The 15,901-nt window shown below is 40.4% G+C and overlaps 1 protein-coding gene across 9 annotated transcripts; it reads right to left on the minus strand.

Moving 5' to 3' along the window:
• Positions 1-3,648: 3,648 nt before the first annotated feature.
• Positions 3,649-15,311, minus strand: LOC137174289 (GTPase IMAP family member 8). 9 transcript variants are annotated; one of them, XM_067579513.1, is made up of 15 exons: positions 15,168-15,307; positions 14,757-14,874; positions 13,672-13,799; positions 13,190-13,229; positions 12,940-13,046; positions 12,268-12,609; positions 11,030-11,152; positions 9,402-10,904; positions 8,062-8,396; positions 7,734-7,844; positions 7,053-7,175; positions 6,282-6,648; positions 6,133-6,192; positions 5,737-6,029; positions 3,649-5,597 (listed from the first exon to the last, which is right to left on the minus strand). In XM_067579513.1, the coding sequence occupies exons 9-15, from the start codon at positions 8,392-8,394 to the stop codon at positions 4,125-4,127; spliced, it is 2,760 nt and encodes a 919-aa protein (XP_067435614.1). In that variant the 5' UTR covers positions 8,395-8,396; positions 9,402-10,904; positions 11,030-11,152; positions 12,268-12,609; positions 12,940-13,046; positions 13,190-13,229; positions 13,672-13,799; positions 14,757-14,874; positions 15,168-15,307; the 3' UTR covers positions 3,649-4,124. The 9 variants fall into 9 exon arrangements, with proteins under 9 accessions (XP_067435614.1, XP_067435641.1, XP_067435580.1 ...); XM_067579540.1 differs by lacking the exon at positions 14,757-14,874 and having other exon boundaries at positions 11,030-11,065; positions 15,168-15,311; XM_067579479.1 differs by lacking the exon at positions 14,757-14,874 and having other exon boundaries at positions 15,168-15,306.
• Between the last annotated feature and the right edge of the window lie 590 nt (positions 15,312-15,901).

Here is a 15,901-nt window from a genome sequence, read left to right on the forward strand (position 1 = left end):
TTTGACATCCTCTTATTGCGCTCCAGAGACTGCTCTTTGTCAGCACGATTTCTCAACACATCCACATATTTTGCCATTCTCTGCTTAGCTTGTGTATCCTCAGTGTGTTCAGTATGAATCTCAGTAGATGTTCACGCTGGTCATCAGATGTTAAACGTAAAAATGGAGATTTTACAGATTTACAAAAGAACAAAGCATGTTTTTAGTAGAAACACACATCTTATAGGGCTTACTTTAACTCTCGTCCATAATATGTTCATAACTCAACACGCATTATCTGGGCTGAATAGTCAAAGCCAAACTCCATGTTGTTAGTTTGTGCTGTTCACCAGGATGACAGATTGATAGTTACTTTTAACAAGGGAGCCATAAACAACACCGGTTAAAAAAAATAAAACTAGTGAGTGATGTGACACCCTGTAGCCGGATATAACTGTTCGCTGACATTACACTATGGCAACCCCATCCATGGAAAAAAAACAGCATTCATCGTTATCCCATGAAGTTTTCCCAGGGCAGCAGATCTAGGTGGGAATGTTGCATATGCATTGTACATATTTCTTTACGTACTGGTGTGTGTGCATACTACGTGAATAAGAACTAAGTAAGGATTTATGTAACAACAACAATTGTAGGTGTGCGGTTGTGTGTGAGGAAGGTCAGGGTGGATGTGGGATGCGGTTAGAGATGGGGTTCAGCATGGTGCGGAGGTGCTGGGAGAGGGGTTGTATAAATAAGAAGTTGGGGGGTATGTTGCAGCTGTGTAGTTGCGCTGGTGTGTCTCTGCCTGTGTGTTTTGTTCTATCAAGTGGCCAGGAAACGCCTTCAGTTAGTGCTGTCTCATTGATGGCCAACGAGTTTCCTGGAGGAGGGGTGGTGGCTGTGTGTGTGTGTGTGTGTGTGTGTGTGTGTGTGTGTGTGTGTGTGTGTATGTGTGTGTGTGTGTGTATGTTTGAGGGGTGGGGTGGCAACTGCTACATGGAAGAAGGGAGAAGGGAAAAACAGAGAGAGAAAACAGCCACCAGGATGCTCTGGGAACCCCTATACACCCGGTTTCGGGACCGCACAACAGGAAGAGCTGCTTTCACAACAGTGCCACGGCTGCCTCTGCCCGCTGTGCTGTGCCAGGCTGCCCTGTCCCCCCCCCGCTCCGCTCTGATACCACAGAGAGGATTAGAGATTGAGGCTGGGGTCACAGTAAAGTCTTTGCCAGGTTTTTACAGCAAAACAATTCATTTGTTGTGTTGGTAGGAGTTATTTCACATTATGACATTATAGAAGCTCACTCTCAATAATGGCTTCCTGGTGTCATTCAGTGATGGATGCATCGGAGTATAAACCCATCGAGGTGTGTTCAGATTGAATGCAAACCAAATGTTTGAATCTTTATTCATGCAAATAAGACTGCTGGACTCTTGCAGTCTGTTTATTTGACATAATGTAGTAATTTGACAGATATTAGCTTTAGGTAACTTACAACACAGAAAACATTTGTGTTTGAGTGACAGCTCAGATTCTGATTTAAGTTCTTTATGTTACTTTATTACAGTTTTTTTCCCCCTTTTTGTCTTTTGTACGTTTATGGAGTCACAGCCTTTGGACAGACATGATTTTTTCACTCAAGTTGAAACGTTTTCAGATGAGTCTACGCTCCAATTTGTGCAGCATAAAGCAAATTCACATCTGTTTGTGTCCCCTCACATCTTTTGACCGGACTACCTGTAAGATTTGCTTTGCATTCTGTCTAAACACACATTCAAACTTATGGTGTCCAGCTTTATCTTTGGAAATGCTTTATTAGGAATAACCCCTGGAGATGTACCATCTCATTTTCGAGGGTGTCCTAAATGACAATAATACAATATGAGCACAATCAGACAAAACATTTAACTGTAAACAAAAATAACTACGAGATCATTAAACGATACCAAATGTATAAAATAATAAAGACAAAATGAGGAGATCATACTCCAAGCAGAGCAAACAGATCATTCAGTCACAAAAAAGTATTAATGTCAGTGATAACATTAAGTAATAAAATTATAAAACATAATTTTAGAGGTGTTATTATAGGCATGTATATAGGCAGGAGACAGGGCATTTTTGAACAAGTGGAAAGATTATAAGATGATATGGGTCGGATATTTACAGATAGATTATTCCCATTAATGGAGCTTTAAAAATAAAGGCTTTCTTAGCTTTAGAAGTAGAGACTTCTGGAATAAAGAGCTGTGTAAAGTGTCTTAATTGGTAATTGGAGGAGAAAGGTACCATTAACTTTTTTAAATAGTGATGGTAACTGAAATGTATACATTCAAAAATAAACTGCAGCCAATGTTACTGTCTTTTTATGATGAGAGAAAGCCAATTAAGAGTTTCATATATTGTACAATGATGAGTTATGAAAGGACAACCAAGAGCAAATCTGCATAATCTATTATAAACTATATTGAGAGGAAGATTAGTTTTGGATGCAGCCTGATATATGTTGGTATAATCCAATATTGGTAAAATTAGTTATGACGCAAGCTTCTTTCTAACAGTAAAATAAAAACAATTACTGGATCGGTAAAGATCACAATGTGATTAATATGGCATTTAAATGACAGCTCAGAGTTGAGCCATGAGCCCAGGTATTTGGTGTGTTCAATTCTTTGCAGTAGTTTACCAACAAGACAGATAATAACACACAAATAAGTTATAGATTTGGATTTAATACTTTGGCGAGTACTGAAAATCATAATGTGAGATTTAGTTTTACTGAGTAGTAATTTATCAGCTGTGAGCCACTGTTGTAGAATATTATAATCAGACTGCAAAGCTGATTCAATCTGTAATAAATTAGTTTTAGAAGTGTATATTACCGTGGCAACCACATAAAGCTGAAAACAGCATTCAGAGCAAATTAAGGGGACGTTATTAATAAAAAGTGGACCAAGAGTTGAGCCTTGAGGCACACCTTGTTGTTGTACTAATGTACCTATGATTGTATTAATCAATGGTGGGAAATTCTTTCTTCCAAACATCCTAAATGAATCACATTTTGCACATTTCCTCTTTAACCACATACTCAAATCCCCTCATCAATGAGAAAGGATTTTAATCTAATCAGCAAAGTATAACTGTTCTCACCTGCTCAGCTTTTTTAAAGGAAAGCACAGTTGTTCTGGTGTTTTTAGATCTGCATTACATTTGATTAAATGTTTAGGTCAGGAAAATTAAAGCCTATAATTAGAGCTGAGACTGCTGGAGCCTCTCTAACCTACTCTCCTTCTTCTGATACAAGAGGCCAAGCGGGGAGATGCTGGCCGGCCTGGGACTCAGAGATAAAAATGTCCTTGCCGCCACCCACCTCCTCCAACCCCCTGCTGTGCCCCTCTTGCCACCACATTCACACCCACATAAACACAGAAATATTGATCAGTCAAGTACAAACTAAATATGCACATCTCATGTGAGTAGTGGTGATGCTAGAAGGTTTTTGGTCCTAAAAACAGCTTTAAAATGAAATAATGGAAAAATATCATACATGGTCACGATAAAACTGTTCAGTGCTTTAAATGTTAAGGTGTTTTCATGGTATAAACCCTGAATAGACTCAAAAACAGACACAGAAGCAAATGTCATTATAAATGTTCTTTAATTAAGCTCTGAGGAAAATTACAGTATTATAAGAGAAAGTGACTTGCAGTCAAAAAATAAAAGTCTGAATTTATTGCTGACATTTAGATATATACAGTATGAACAAAAATTATTGGCTCCAATATTAAAATGACATTATTTTCTTACAAACTTTGAGTCAATTACCAGCCTGTTGTTCAGTAGATTAACTGCTATTTCTCTTTTTTGCATGCTGTGTTTAAGGATGGGGTGATATTTAAGTTAAGAATCATTAAGACATTTGTTTATATGATAGTAAATCCAGTTTGACAGAGTCTCATTGTCTCTATTTGTGAAGAAAGAAATGAAGACAAAAAGGACAAGTGGATACAGTATATGTGCATTTCAAAATCACCAAGATGCTGAAATAAAAATGAAAATCATTTGCCTGTTTTACATATTCTGACGGTAGTTGATGTTTTTACATGTGTTACACATTTTATTTACATGATCCATTCAGTCGTTCATTCTGTTTTCAATACTTTCTCTCCTTGTTTTATCATGGAGTCCATGTTGTCGTTCACTGTTCTTCCCACATTTTTTGCAGCTTCATCTGTGGTTTCTGATGTGTTTTTCTTGCTGAATCTACGTCTGCCCACTTCAGTTACTGCAGATCCAGCAGCTGCCCCCACAGCTCCGCCAATCACACCCCCCAAAAACACACCCAGCACCAAACCCAGCAACGCACCCCCTATGACTACTTTGGGCACTTTTTTAGCAGTTGTCCCAAGTTTCTCCCACACTGAGCTCTCAGCAACCATCTTGGCTCCGGCTTTGGCCCCGGAGCCCACCTTCCCCCACACCGGACTCTGTGCCACCGTCTTTGCACCCGTACCAATTCCAGCTCCGAGACGCATTGAACTGTCTGCTAGCAGAACAGCCCCAGATTTGGCCCCTGAACCAACTTTTTGCCACATGGGACTTGCTGCTGCTGCCTTTGCTCCGGATCCAATCCATGCAGAACCATCCACCACTACCTTGGGAACTCTATCTCCTACTAGTTTGGAGACATGTCCAGCTCTAGCTCCCACCTTCTCCCACACAGAACTATCAACCACCATCTTCTGGATATTTTGTGCTCCACTGCCGACCGCTCCCCACACTGGACTATTTTTCACTTTCTTTGCTCCCTCACCGACCCACACAGAGCTATCCGCCATCAGTTTGGGCATCATCTTTGCAGTAGACTCCATTTTCTCCATCATGGAATGGAGAAGTGAAGGGGACATGCTGGAGAGCGTGATAGGAGGAAGGCTCTCGATATTCATGGTGCTTACACTCATCTCTGCCTCATCCCTTGCTTTCTCAATCTCATCTTCTCTCACTTCCTCTTCTGCTTCAGCCACAGGCTGCATGTAGGGATAGAGTGTCCTCTGTTCAGTGCTCAGCTGTCTAACTTCTCGTCTTTCTTCTTCTAGGTTTTTCCTCCTCTCCCTTGTTATCTCTACCTGTCTCTGCCTCACTCTGTTCTCAGCTTCTTGAAAAGCAGGACAAGAATAACACTGTCCACCAGCCTCCCTCACCGTCTGCTCCACCTTTTCTAGCAGCTCTGCCACATTCTCCCTCTCCCTCCCACCTCCTCCTGTCTCTATCACATGAAACCTGTCCCCGCATTTCTCCACGAGCCTCAACAAATCCTTACGCTGAGCAGCAATGTATGCCTCCACGCTGTCATTCCCTGCCTTCCCGCTCTCCCTCAGCTGATCTAGGTAAGTAAAGAGGACCAGAGTGTGTCTCTGGACTGCCTCTGGGCCAAAAACAACCTCAAGAGCCCTGAGAGCCTGCAGCTCATTCTTGGCAGGCTGGTCTAAGGGGACACACAGAAGGAAAGCGTGGGGTCCGGGACTGGACAACGCAATGCAGGAGGAGATCTGAGCTCGTACCTCATCTGGAGCACGCTCTGAGTTGAACCAGTCTGGGGTATCTACCACTGCCACCTGCAGGAGGGAAAGAAGAGAGATGAAGCAATATACACTAGAAGGCACTGCAGAGTTATAGGAAATCTGACAGGTTTTGGGATTTCTGGAAATGGCAAATAGTAAAAAATTCAACCTCAGTAAGTTTTAAAACACAAACCTTCCTGCCTGCAACAAGTGCTTTCTTTTTCTCACACTCTTGAGTGACGGCTATGAGGCTGTCCGGGTGTGACTCAAATTCCTCCCGACCCAGTATGCTGTTGCCAGCTATGCTCTTTCCTGCTCCAGATCGCCCGAGCAACACTAGACGCAGCTCTGAAGAGGATGAGGATGTGGAGGGAGAGGAAGCAAAGGTTGGCATGGAGGAGGAAGAGGAGAAGACAGGTGAATGAGGTGAAGAGGTGGGAGAAGCCTCTGGAGATTCCTCTTCAAAGCTGTTGATTCTGTGGTGAACTGAAAGGGGAAATCAAGATATTAGGGTGGAAATGTTAGGAATGACAATTATTCATAAACATCAAACATCTACAGAGTAGACTGTTGAGTGACAGCGACTTACATGTAGTGACTATTTTCGGCGCTGCTTTACTCTCAGACATTTGTGAGAGTATAGCTCCATCTGCAGAGGAAAAACAGTCACTATGAGTCCTACTTTTCTTCTTCCTTTACATGACATGGTGAATAGAACACAGTTTTATTGGCCTTTACCTGCATTTAGTCTGAAACTGGGGGTCTTTTTCATCTGACTGTCCTCATGCGGCTGTGAATATGACTGTGACTCTGGTGCTGGAGTTGAATGAAGCCCATTAGACACTTGGCTCGCTCCAACTTTTCCCTCCATCTCATCCCTTTCTTCATTTCTCCTCTTCTCCAAGGCAATGCTGTGCTGCTCCTCTCTTTCAACACTCCTCTGTTTTTCTGTATTTCGTTGGAGGGTTGACTCTCTTTTCTCTTCCTTTTGAGCTCTAAAACTTTCCATCAGTTCTTCTTTTCTTTCTTTCACTCGTTTGTCCAGGTCTCTCTCCTGGGCTGTTTTCATGTAGAATACCCCGTGTTTCTGCACCATACTGTCCACCTGTTACACAAATAAATAAACAGTAATGACTTTCATATAGGAAATGCACCCTGTGTAAACCATGGTTACAATTTAATCCTGCTGCAACTTTATCCCTGATCAGAAATACAGAAACCAGTCCTGACTACAGCTGGGTGTGATTTCATGAGTGTGAAACTGGGCGTTGCCAGGAAACACTACAGCATGCATGCTCAGCAACCTTCCCAGACAAAACAATTACAACAAAGAGCCCAAACACAGGCAGCATGCAATAAAAATGAATTTTACTTCCAGAAAATGTTAAAAAGTGCCAGACAAAATTAAAATATCATCTCCCCCGTTAAACAGAAAATTCAAACCGACTAAATATGTGACCATAAACAATAAACATAAAAATACAAGTGATCTCTAGTCAAACCTGTTACCTTCTCCAGCAGCACACGGACCTGCTCCCTGTCCTGTTGCTGACGATTATTGATGACATCATACCTCTCCCCACAGCGCTCAATGATCTGCCTCAGGCCTGGGTGCTCTTTCTGCAGGTATTCCTGCGTCAAAGGATCATTTGTGTGAAATTAGATTTGCAATAGTTTGCCTCTGAACTATCAGCTGATGAGTCCAAACTGGACACAGTGAATGGTGAGGAAATATTACATCAGTATCTGTGAGGTGAAGCAGCAGTTTCCCTAAAACTACCTGCATGTTATAGTTTGTTTTAAAGTAGAGGATGCTTCCTCCTCTTTCCAGCTACATTTTAAATACATAAACTGATGTAATATAGTTTGAAATGCGTTTAAAAAACCTGGAAAGTTTAAACAGATCACTTTTATTCCTGTATCAGTGTGTCACATGGCTGTCTAACCTCATTTAAAATTGAACATAAAATCTGAATTTGAATTGCAGCCCCATGAAAATCAATAGTTAAAATGTGTTAAAATTGCACAGTGAAAGAAGTACAAAGTGTCAGGAAGGAGTGTTATATTGTTCTCTCTTAGTGCACTGACCCAGCAACAAGCTTTTGTGCTCCAAAAGTTAAATTTCTGCTCTACTTTTTCAGTGAATGTGACCAAAATGTGACCACAGTAGTCAGGTGTCATCTCTGTTACCTCCACTGTCCTTCCCATCAAGTAATCCCCACAGGTCAGCAGAACCAGAGTGTGATCCAGCACTTCTGCCCCAAACACCTCCTCCAGCTCTGCAGGCACCCAGGCCTCCATCTGGAAACACCACGGAAAGGAGAAACAGGAAAACTCATTATTAGGGTTTTATTAGCTGAATGTACTGTCAAATATCACTAGAAAAATATGCATGCATAATATAATACCAACAACTGAAAAGTCCAAAGACTCATTTCAATCATCTAAATGCCACTGATGTTGAGTTGAAATAAAAGCTAAACCACATGTGGAGGATCAAACAGAGACCATAACTAACCTCTGTGAACTGGTAAACAGGCACCAGCAGCAGAATAGCATGTGGACCTGGTGCTACCAGAGTCATGGCTCGCTCTGTCTCTTTCCTGACGCTGTCCTCCATCTTGCCACCACTCCAGTACCATCTCGGTGCCTCTACCAGGGTCACCTTCCTGCCCTCGGAGACGCCCTGTCGCAGCTGGCAGCTCCTGGCGTCACCGGGAGAGGCAGGGTTCAGCTGGTTCAGGATAGTATCTCCTGATGATGTCTTTCCACATCCAATGTTCCCCACAAGGATGAGTCTGAGCTCCGGGGGCAAGGACCCATGGTAGCTCCCTCTCAAGTGTTCATTCATAGCTGCAGAGAGAGAAAAGGGTCACATGTGACTACTGGATGTAATTCTGTATCACAGATCACTGGTGCTATTTGGTAAGTAGCTACGTTAACTAACCGAAAGCAAAGGTGTGTTTCTCTTCAGATTTGTCAAAAAGATGAAACAACATGCAAATAAAACTGGAAAAACAGGGAACCGGACAGGTTGGGTGAGGTAGTTTAATCCTCTGAGCTAACATCTGATATGAGGATGAGCTACTTAATAAACGTGTAAATATGTCTCATCTGTTTCATCTTTGATTGTATGATTTCTCACCTTCCTTCTTTCTCCTTAATGTTTGTGTCTAGTGGTTAAAAGTACAATGTCTTCTTATTTAGTTTCCTGCTGTTCACTTCATCCTCTTTCACTTGTTGTGCATGAGTCAACAAGAACTATGATAATTGTTAATGGCAGCACTCTCACTCACTCACAGAAGCTTTCATTTCTCTGGAACTTTTCTTCCTTACTCACCACGTCCCTCTTTATTCTCTGAGTGCATGATACACCACACCTTGCCTATCCTGTCCAACTACATTCTACCAGGACTATTATATGTGGACTGATACGCAAACATGCACATAACCACCTACAAATGCAAACAAAAATACGCCGTTGAAAGTTCAGAATCACAGCACACAAACAGCGAAGTCAAGTCTGCACACAATAGCTATAAAGTGAAACTCAAACATGGCATTAAACTAATACTTAAAGAGTATAATTAGATGACAGACACTAGTTGTTGTGCATTTATTTAAAGCTGACATAACACTAACGGCCATTTGCTCAGACCTACACACAGCTAGCTGGTATAAACACACTACGGTGCACATAATAGATGGGTTAATTCCCTGCTACCAAATAGTAATAAAAACTTAATATGATCAGTTAATAATCGACACTTTGCTGTTACAGTTGGCTTCCTCTTTATTATTAAGATAACTCCTACATAGACCTGCTATGATTATTCAAACAATAGGAAACATTCTTACCTGTCTGAAGTCTTTGAAGCTGTGTTCATGTACGCTCTTCTCTGACTGCTCTGTTAAGATATGTTGGCTCTGAAATATATCGCTCATCCAGACGACTTCAGTACCTGTCGGCTCACGGATGGGTACTTAAAGCTCCCTACGCAGGTGAGGGAGGTACCTGTCTCACCACTCCCAATTCAGAACACATGCACATATGAACACACTCATAAGTATAGTTTTTTCGTGCACAACAGGTTTCTTTGTCTGTCAGCTGCAAAACATTCCAAGATGGGGTGGAGGGGTGTATCCTGAGGCAGATGTGAATCATTCTACCATAGTTTTATCTACCACACCCCTAAAAAATGTCAAAACTCATCCATAACTGTCAAATAAGCTCTTCTTCAGGGTTCATCGTTGCTTATTCCTGTAAATATTTTGATCTTTTGAAGAGGACAAAAATGTCAAAACAGACAGACATGACAATATACAAAGCTGAGTCAGAATAAATCAAAGAGGAATCTCACTCTGCTTCTGTTGAACGTCAGTCGGATGGACATTCACAAAATAGTTCTTTGCAGTTTCATTCTACATATTTTATGAAACTCTTGAAGCCTCAAGCTTCAATTCTTCAGGCCTCTAACATTTAGATCATCTAATCAAATCACAGCTGGATGTTGGATTTACTGATTATTAGAGCAATCAGAGACAGATAATAATATATTTAATTAGAAATGACTTAAGTATTAACCTATAGACAATTAGTTAATTACAAAACCACATGGAAATGACTTTATCTCCGAGCATATATTTAGCTCATTATAGATCAGTTCAATGGTTATATATTGCAGTACGGCAGCTTCATCCTCACAGTTTGAGCTCAAACTTTGTGCTTCTTCACAATTCATTGAACGAGGAATGAAATTAGTCAAAATATGTCAACATAGCTACGCATTTAGACGGGAAATTAATTAGTTGCGTCTGTGTCGCTACTGTCTTCAAATCTTATGTCACTGGATTCACACATCAAGTGTGTCCTGGTGCACATTTACACTTTATACTAAGTGGGCACAAATCTGTACTTATTAAAAATGAAGAGGGCTTGGGTGATGAAATATTCACAGCCAGAGTGTTATGAAATTAATATTACACTTAAGTATGAACCTAAGAGCATGTTTATTCATGAGGCCCAGACACCACATTTATAGGAGGCTTGATCAACTTCAATGTGATCCAGAAAAAGGGAACCATCTCCCCACAGCGCCACTTCCACATCATACAAGAAAAATTCAGTGTTCGAACACACCTTTTATTTGAACAACCAATATAAGTAAACTCATATATCTGTTATTAACACAAAAATAATGTTCATAGTGTAAACCAATATTGTTTGAGTATAATTCTTTTCCAGGTGTAAACTAACCTAAAGTGTCTTTCAATATATTAGAATGAGCCGTATACAGCCAGAGGAGTCTTCATCACTCAAAACCCCGGCATCACATAGGAAATGTTTTCCAGAGTAGCAGCCTTTAAAAAAATTAAGGATGATAAAAAATTCATTTGTGTTATAATAATTTGTATGTGTGCATGCATGATGTGCATATAAGCACAGTGTACATGACGTGATGCATGATCTACTGACTGTCACTCACCAGTGTGTGTTGTGTGCAGCTCCTCAGCTCTGGTATCTGTGAGGTGAGACAGATTAGTGGAGCCAGCGCACACAGCAGAGAGTCCAAGAGCAGAGACAAGCTACTGGACACACACACCGACTTCTGCAGACACACACACACACACAGAGGCCTGTGAGATTATTATTCTAGCAGTCAGAAGTCAGTCTGTGGTCTGAAGGATGCAGCAGAAACTGAGTGTTGTCAGTTTTGACTATTTAAACTGATTATTGTTTTGCATGGGTTGATCTGGCTGAACATGCACATATACAAGTAGACACAGGTTTGTGTCAACGCTAGAGGAGGTTTAACAGTCAAGTGTTTTCATTTTAGAACTGCAACAAGTTGAACTTTGGCCAACAAACCAATTTAATCATCTTAAAACTAATTAAAAAACACTATTAACGTATGTAATTGGATTTTGTCCTTTATTTGAACTGCCCATAAATAAAAGCAACAGGTACCTTTTGGGAGTCGTAACTAATCAGATTAAAGGGACAATGTTATATTTACATTGAGCATTAATCACAAAAACACATTGTGTGTATCTTTAAGGTCTAACAAAAGTGTTGAATGTATTTTCTTCCTCATAAAACTTTTGCAAAGACGACTTTTAAAGTATTTTACAACCTGCATTGTTTATGTGCATGTCTTTCTTCTTCCCTGCCATTGCATGTTTTTCTTGGTGCATTACCGCCCCCTGGTGACAGATAGTGACCTACTCACCTGCTCCTTAATGCTACTAGAGGTCAGAAACTCCAAAGGGGACATCGAGTCAGATTTCTTTTGTTTATCACAACTTAAGTGCCTTAATATACATTACATGTACGATTTTATCGCCATCGTACTGTATCTTTGTTCCCCAAAATCTATGGGCATCTCTACAGAGTGTGTGAGTACTAGTGAATGTGTGGAACAGAGACCTGTATTCACTGATCTCTGGTTGATGTATTTGTTCACAAATACACAGTCATTTAATTAGCCACTGCACAATGTGCTCCTGTCTGTCCATCAGTTCAAAAGAACATGCAATATGGGTTCATGAAGCAACACTTAGTGGGGTTATGTTATGATTTGAGAGATTCAAAATAGGGACTATCAAATATTATCACAACATCAAAGAAAGTATCCCAGAATATCTAGAAGGAATCTAGTCCCAGTGTTTTACCATATTCTGACAGTGAGATTATTCTGTTTGACACTACACTGAATATACGCACATTTGTCTCCTGAAGATGGCGCCCAATCAGGGACAAGGATTCCCCCAGGAGGTGTAGATGAGCTGCAGCACTAACAGGATCCCGGTCAGAGCAGCCAGGATTCCTGGATGCGGATCTGAGGGTATCCCCAGCTGAACCAACGGGGCTGCACATAGAACTAACGGGAACGTCAGTCATGGGACTAAGTGTGGAGCTCATCGTAGTAGCAATGGCTGTCTCTGAACTAGGAGCAGGTATGAAGGGACAAGGTCTGTGGGTTACTTGTGTGCTAACCAGACAGTCTGCAACGCTGTGCTGGTCATTTTGATGTACCCAGTACTCTGACATGGAGCTCGGACTTGCCTGGGGAGGAGAGAAAGGTAGAACATGGTAATGTGGAGAAGTGAAAGTAGATAAACTTTGAATCACCTATTGGATAATAAATTACTTGATCAATGCTGCCATCTAGTGTACAACATGAATGCAACAAGTCTTGGATTTTCTTGATGTTAGAGTTGATGTCTTACATCTCTGTCTATTATCTCTATTGATTTATTCTTCAAGCAACATCTGCTTTACAGTTCTTCAGTTTTGAGAACACATCTGAACTGCTGTTCTTACAATCTTAAAACCAAGACAGACAAAACCACGGTGACATTTATTTATGTTCTTACATCTCATCTGTTCTCTCACCTCTTCTTCTCCTCTCTCTCCTGGTCCATCTTGTGACACACAGACTGGATAGGCAGCAGGGAAGAAGGACTCTACTGCACCAAATTCAGGCTCAGCTCCACTATTACCTGTAAAGTGTCATGTATTCATATCTAACATTTGAGGATTATCCCTTTTCTGCACCTTTAGATTAAACTGTGGTCTTATGAATTCAGCAATCTCCACATCTGATACCTGGTAAATGCACACCGTTACCTTAAAAGCATCTTACCAGGGTGTTGTCTTTCCTTAGTAGGTGTCATATTTGGTTCCTGAAAAAGGTAAATAATAAGCACAACTATAAAAAAAAACTATCAATTTTGCAAAGCATGATACACACAAGATGTATATACACACGTCACGATAACTGTGGAGCTGCATAGGAAAACACCTACTTTTAATATCCAATTGATCATATATCTACTGTATTTATTTAATACATTACAAAACGATGTCTGTTTCACTAAGTTTTATAGAGAACTTGAATGGAACACTGTGTACAAAACTGCAGATTCAGTTTAATTTACAATCAAAGCCATAAACTGGAAAACAGCTGCACTGCACAACTGTTCTGCACAAAGCAGAAGAGTTCAGAGTTCAGATGTCTGCACCTCTGCCTCAGCACTGCAACAACATACCACTTCAATATCGATGTGAGTGAATTAACATAATGGCAAGAGACTGTAATTTGAAAACTGTAGGCCCAAAATCCACCTTGTGAGGCCTCTTGCCGCCATCCTCCTCCTCAACATCCGACTCTGGTTCCTCAGCATCCATAAGAAAGTGTTTGTGAGACCTTTTCTTCTCTCTCTGGCAGCGTGAAATCACCAGACCTGCTTCATCTACACAGCCAGGAATGAGAGGGAGAGATTCAGACCAGTGAATCTCAAACCTCTAAACTGACACAAATTAGACCACGGACCCCCATCTGATAAGATTTTTGCTTTTGATATTTTTTCTTACAAAAAGTGTATGAAACCCCAAAACAGTCATACATTGTCATTGTGTTACTTATGGATGGATTTATAGTGAAAGTAAATGATTCCCCTAAAGGACCCTTGGGGGTCCCCAAACCCCACTTTGAAAACCCCTGAACAGCTGCAACATTCAGTATGAGTGTGAGTTCCAGGTGTGACTGTAAGGAAAGTCTATTTAAATTTATGTTGTACAGATTTATGTCAGACCAAGAAGGAGGGTTAACTAAATGTATCCTGCTAATATAAAAAGCTTTTGAGTTTTATGAGTTTGGCATGTTTGCTGTAAATATGGCGCCTTGAATAAAATAAATAAGATAAATATAAATAAATAAAAATAGAGTGGACCAAACAAACAAAAACAAGCGGTTTAGGGTTACAAGCATGAGTCAGCGGTCATCCTTGAAAATATACTGAAGTTACACAATAAATCTGTAGCTGTCTGCTCCACCCTGGAAATGAGCTTTTCTAATTGTTTGAGTCAACATATTTTTTTTATCTAAAACAAATGATAAACGGATGAGGACAAGCTGTGCTGTACGAGTATTTCAAGTTCAAAGTCTGTCGTCGACAACGATAAACGTTGTAACATGTAAACGTTGAAAAACCGGCTGAAGACTAACAGTTAACTTACGGAAAAGTTTAATATCAGGTTTATTCGACTGAGATACGAGCTAACATCTGATAACGTCGACTAATAATCCATTTTCCTGCCACATTTTCTTCACCTACAGCCAACTACGTGTGAACTTGCCTCGACTTCATGTCGGTGACGAAACTGAACCGTGTGGAGGAAAAAACTGCTGATTCACGTTTAGCACTTACTCGGTTTCTCCCTCCCTCCCACCGGCTTTCTTTCCGCTGAGTCACGGTAGACGCCAATTTAATAGATGACCAATTATCATGTCTGGCTGCTGCTTGGCTGAGCAGAGGCATGTCAGGTCTGCAGGGCAACATCATGGATGTGTAAGAGCAACATCATGTCTCACACTAAATGATCTTAATCATACCTATGAATTCTAGTTTACTGTTTTACTTTTGTTACATTTATCTGGTTATAAGCCGAACTGATTTATATTCAGTAAATTAAAACTGGCATTTAAGAGGACCTTTTAAGTAGCGTGTAGAAGTGGCATCTAGGGGGACCAATTTGGCAGAACTGGAATATAATATTCATAAGTATGTTTTAATGAGTGTATATTTACCGAAAAATAAGAATGGTTGTGTTTTCGTTACCTTTAAAATGAGCCCATTATATCTACATAGGGAGCGGGTCCTCTTCCGCAGAGCCCACCATGTTGCACCCATGGATGTATAAAGGAAACATACCGGAAGGATACAGGAAGGATACCGGAAGAGCGCCAGGCTTTGAAGAAAATTTGACATAGCGGCCAAACCGTGTAATTACAACGTCACGTGATGCACACTGGCCTAAAAAGACCTTTTCCCACAGACTTACATAGTGAAAGAGACGTCTGTAAATTAGTGGATACATTTTTTTCAATCTCACCGCTGGATGCTACTAAATCCTACACATTGGTCCTTTAATTATTGAGAGTTATGGGTAATTTTTTTTTCATCTGTTTATAGCTAGGCCCCTTGTTCCAGTTGGTGTAAATCTTCAAGTAATTATATTTTATAGTCTTGTCAACTCAAGTAAACTTATTTTATTTCCATGTAACATAACCCAAAAATCACAAATTTACCTCAAAAGACTACAATCTGTGCAACATGACACCCTTAGACACTTTATTCTTCTGTTTATTTTAGACAATTATGTTTTTCAAATTTTGCACCAACAGGTTAGGAAAGACTGTTTCCTGTTTCAACATGAAAAGGCACTTATGCACAAAGGGAGATCCATAAAGAAGTGGTTTTCTGAGATTGGTGTGAAAGAATGAATAGAAGAATCATTTAAATCATATACTGCCTGACATTTTTCAGCTCCGGATAAAGAAAAACAAATATGT

The sequence above is a fragment of the Thunnus thynnus genome, chromosome 3, assembly GCF_963924715.1.
Source record: "Thunnus thynnus chromosome 3, fThuThy2.1, whole genome shotgun sequence".
Classification (NCBI taxonomy): Eukaryota; Metazoa; Chordata; class Actinopteri; order Scombriformes; family Scombridae; genus Thunnus; species Thunnus thynnus.

Excerpts from the sequence above, each read along its gene's own strand:
- LOC137174289 (XM_067579540.1), bottom strand. The coding sequence starts at position 8,394 with ATGAATGAACACTTGAGAGGGAGCTACCATGGGTCCTTGCCCCCGGAG. Across the intron at positions 7,176-7,733 it reads TGATGGGAAGGACAGTGGAG|GAATACCTGCAGAAAGAGCA; the intron begins GTAACAGAGATG and ends CCTTTGACGCAG. Across the intron at positions 6,649-7,052 it reads TCCGTGTGCTGCTGGAGAAG|GTGGACAGTATGGTGCAGAA; the intron begins GTAACAGGTTTG and ends TTTGTGTAACAG.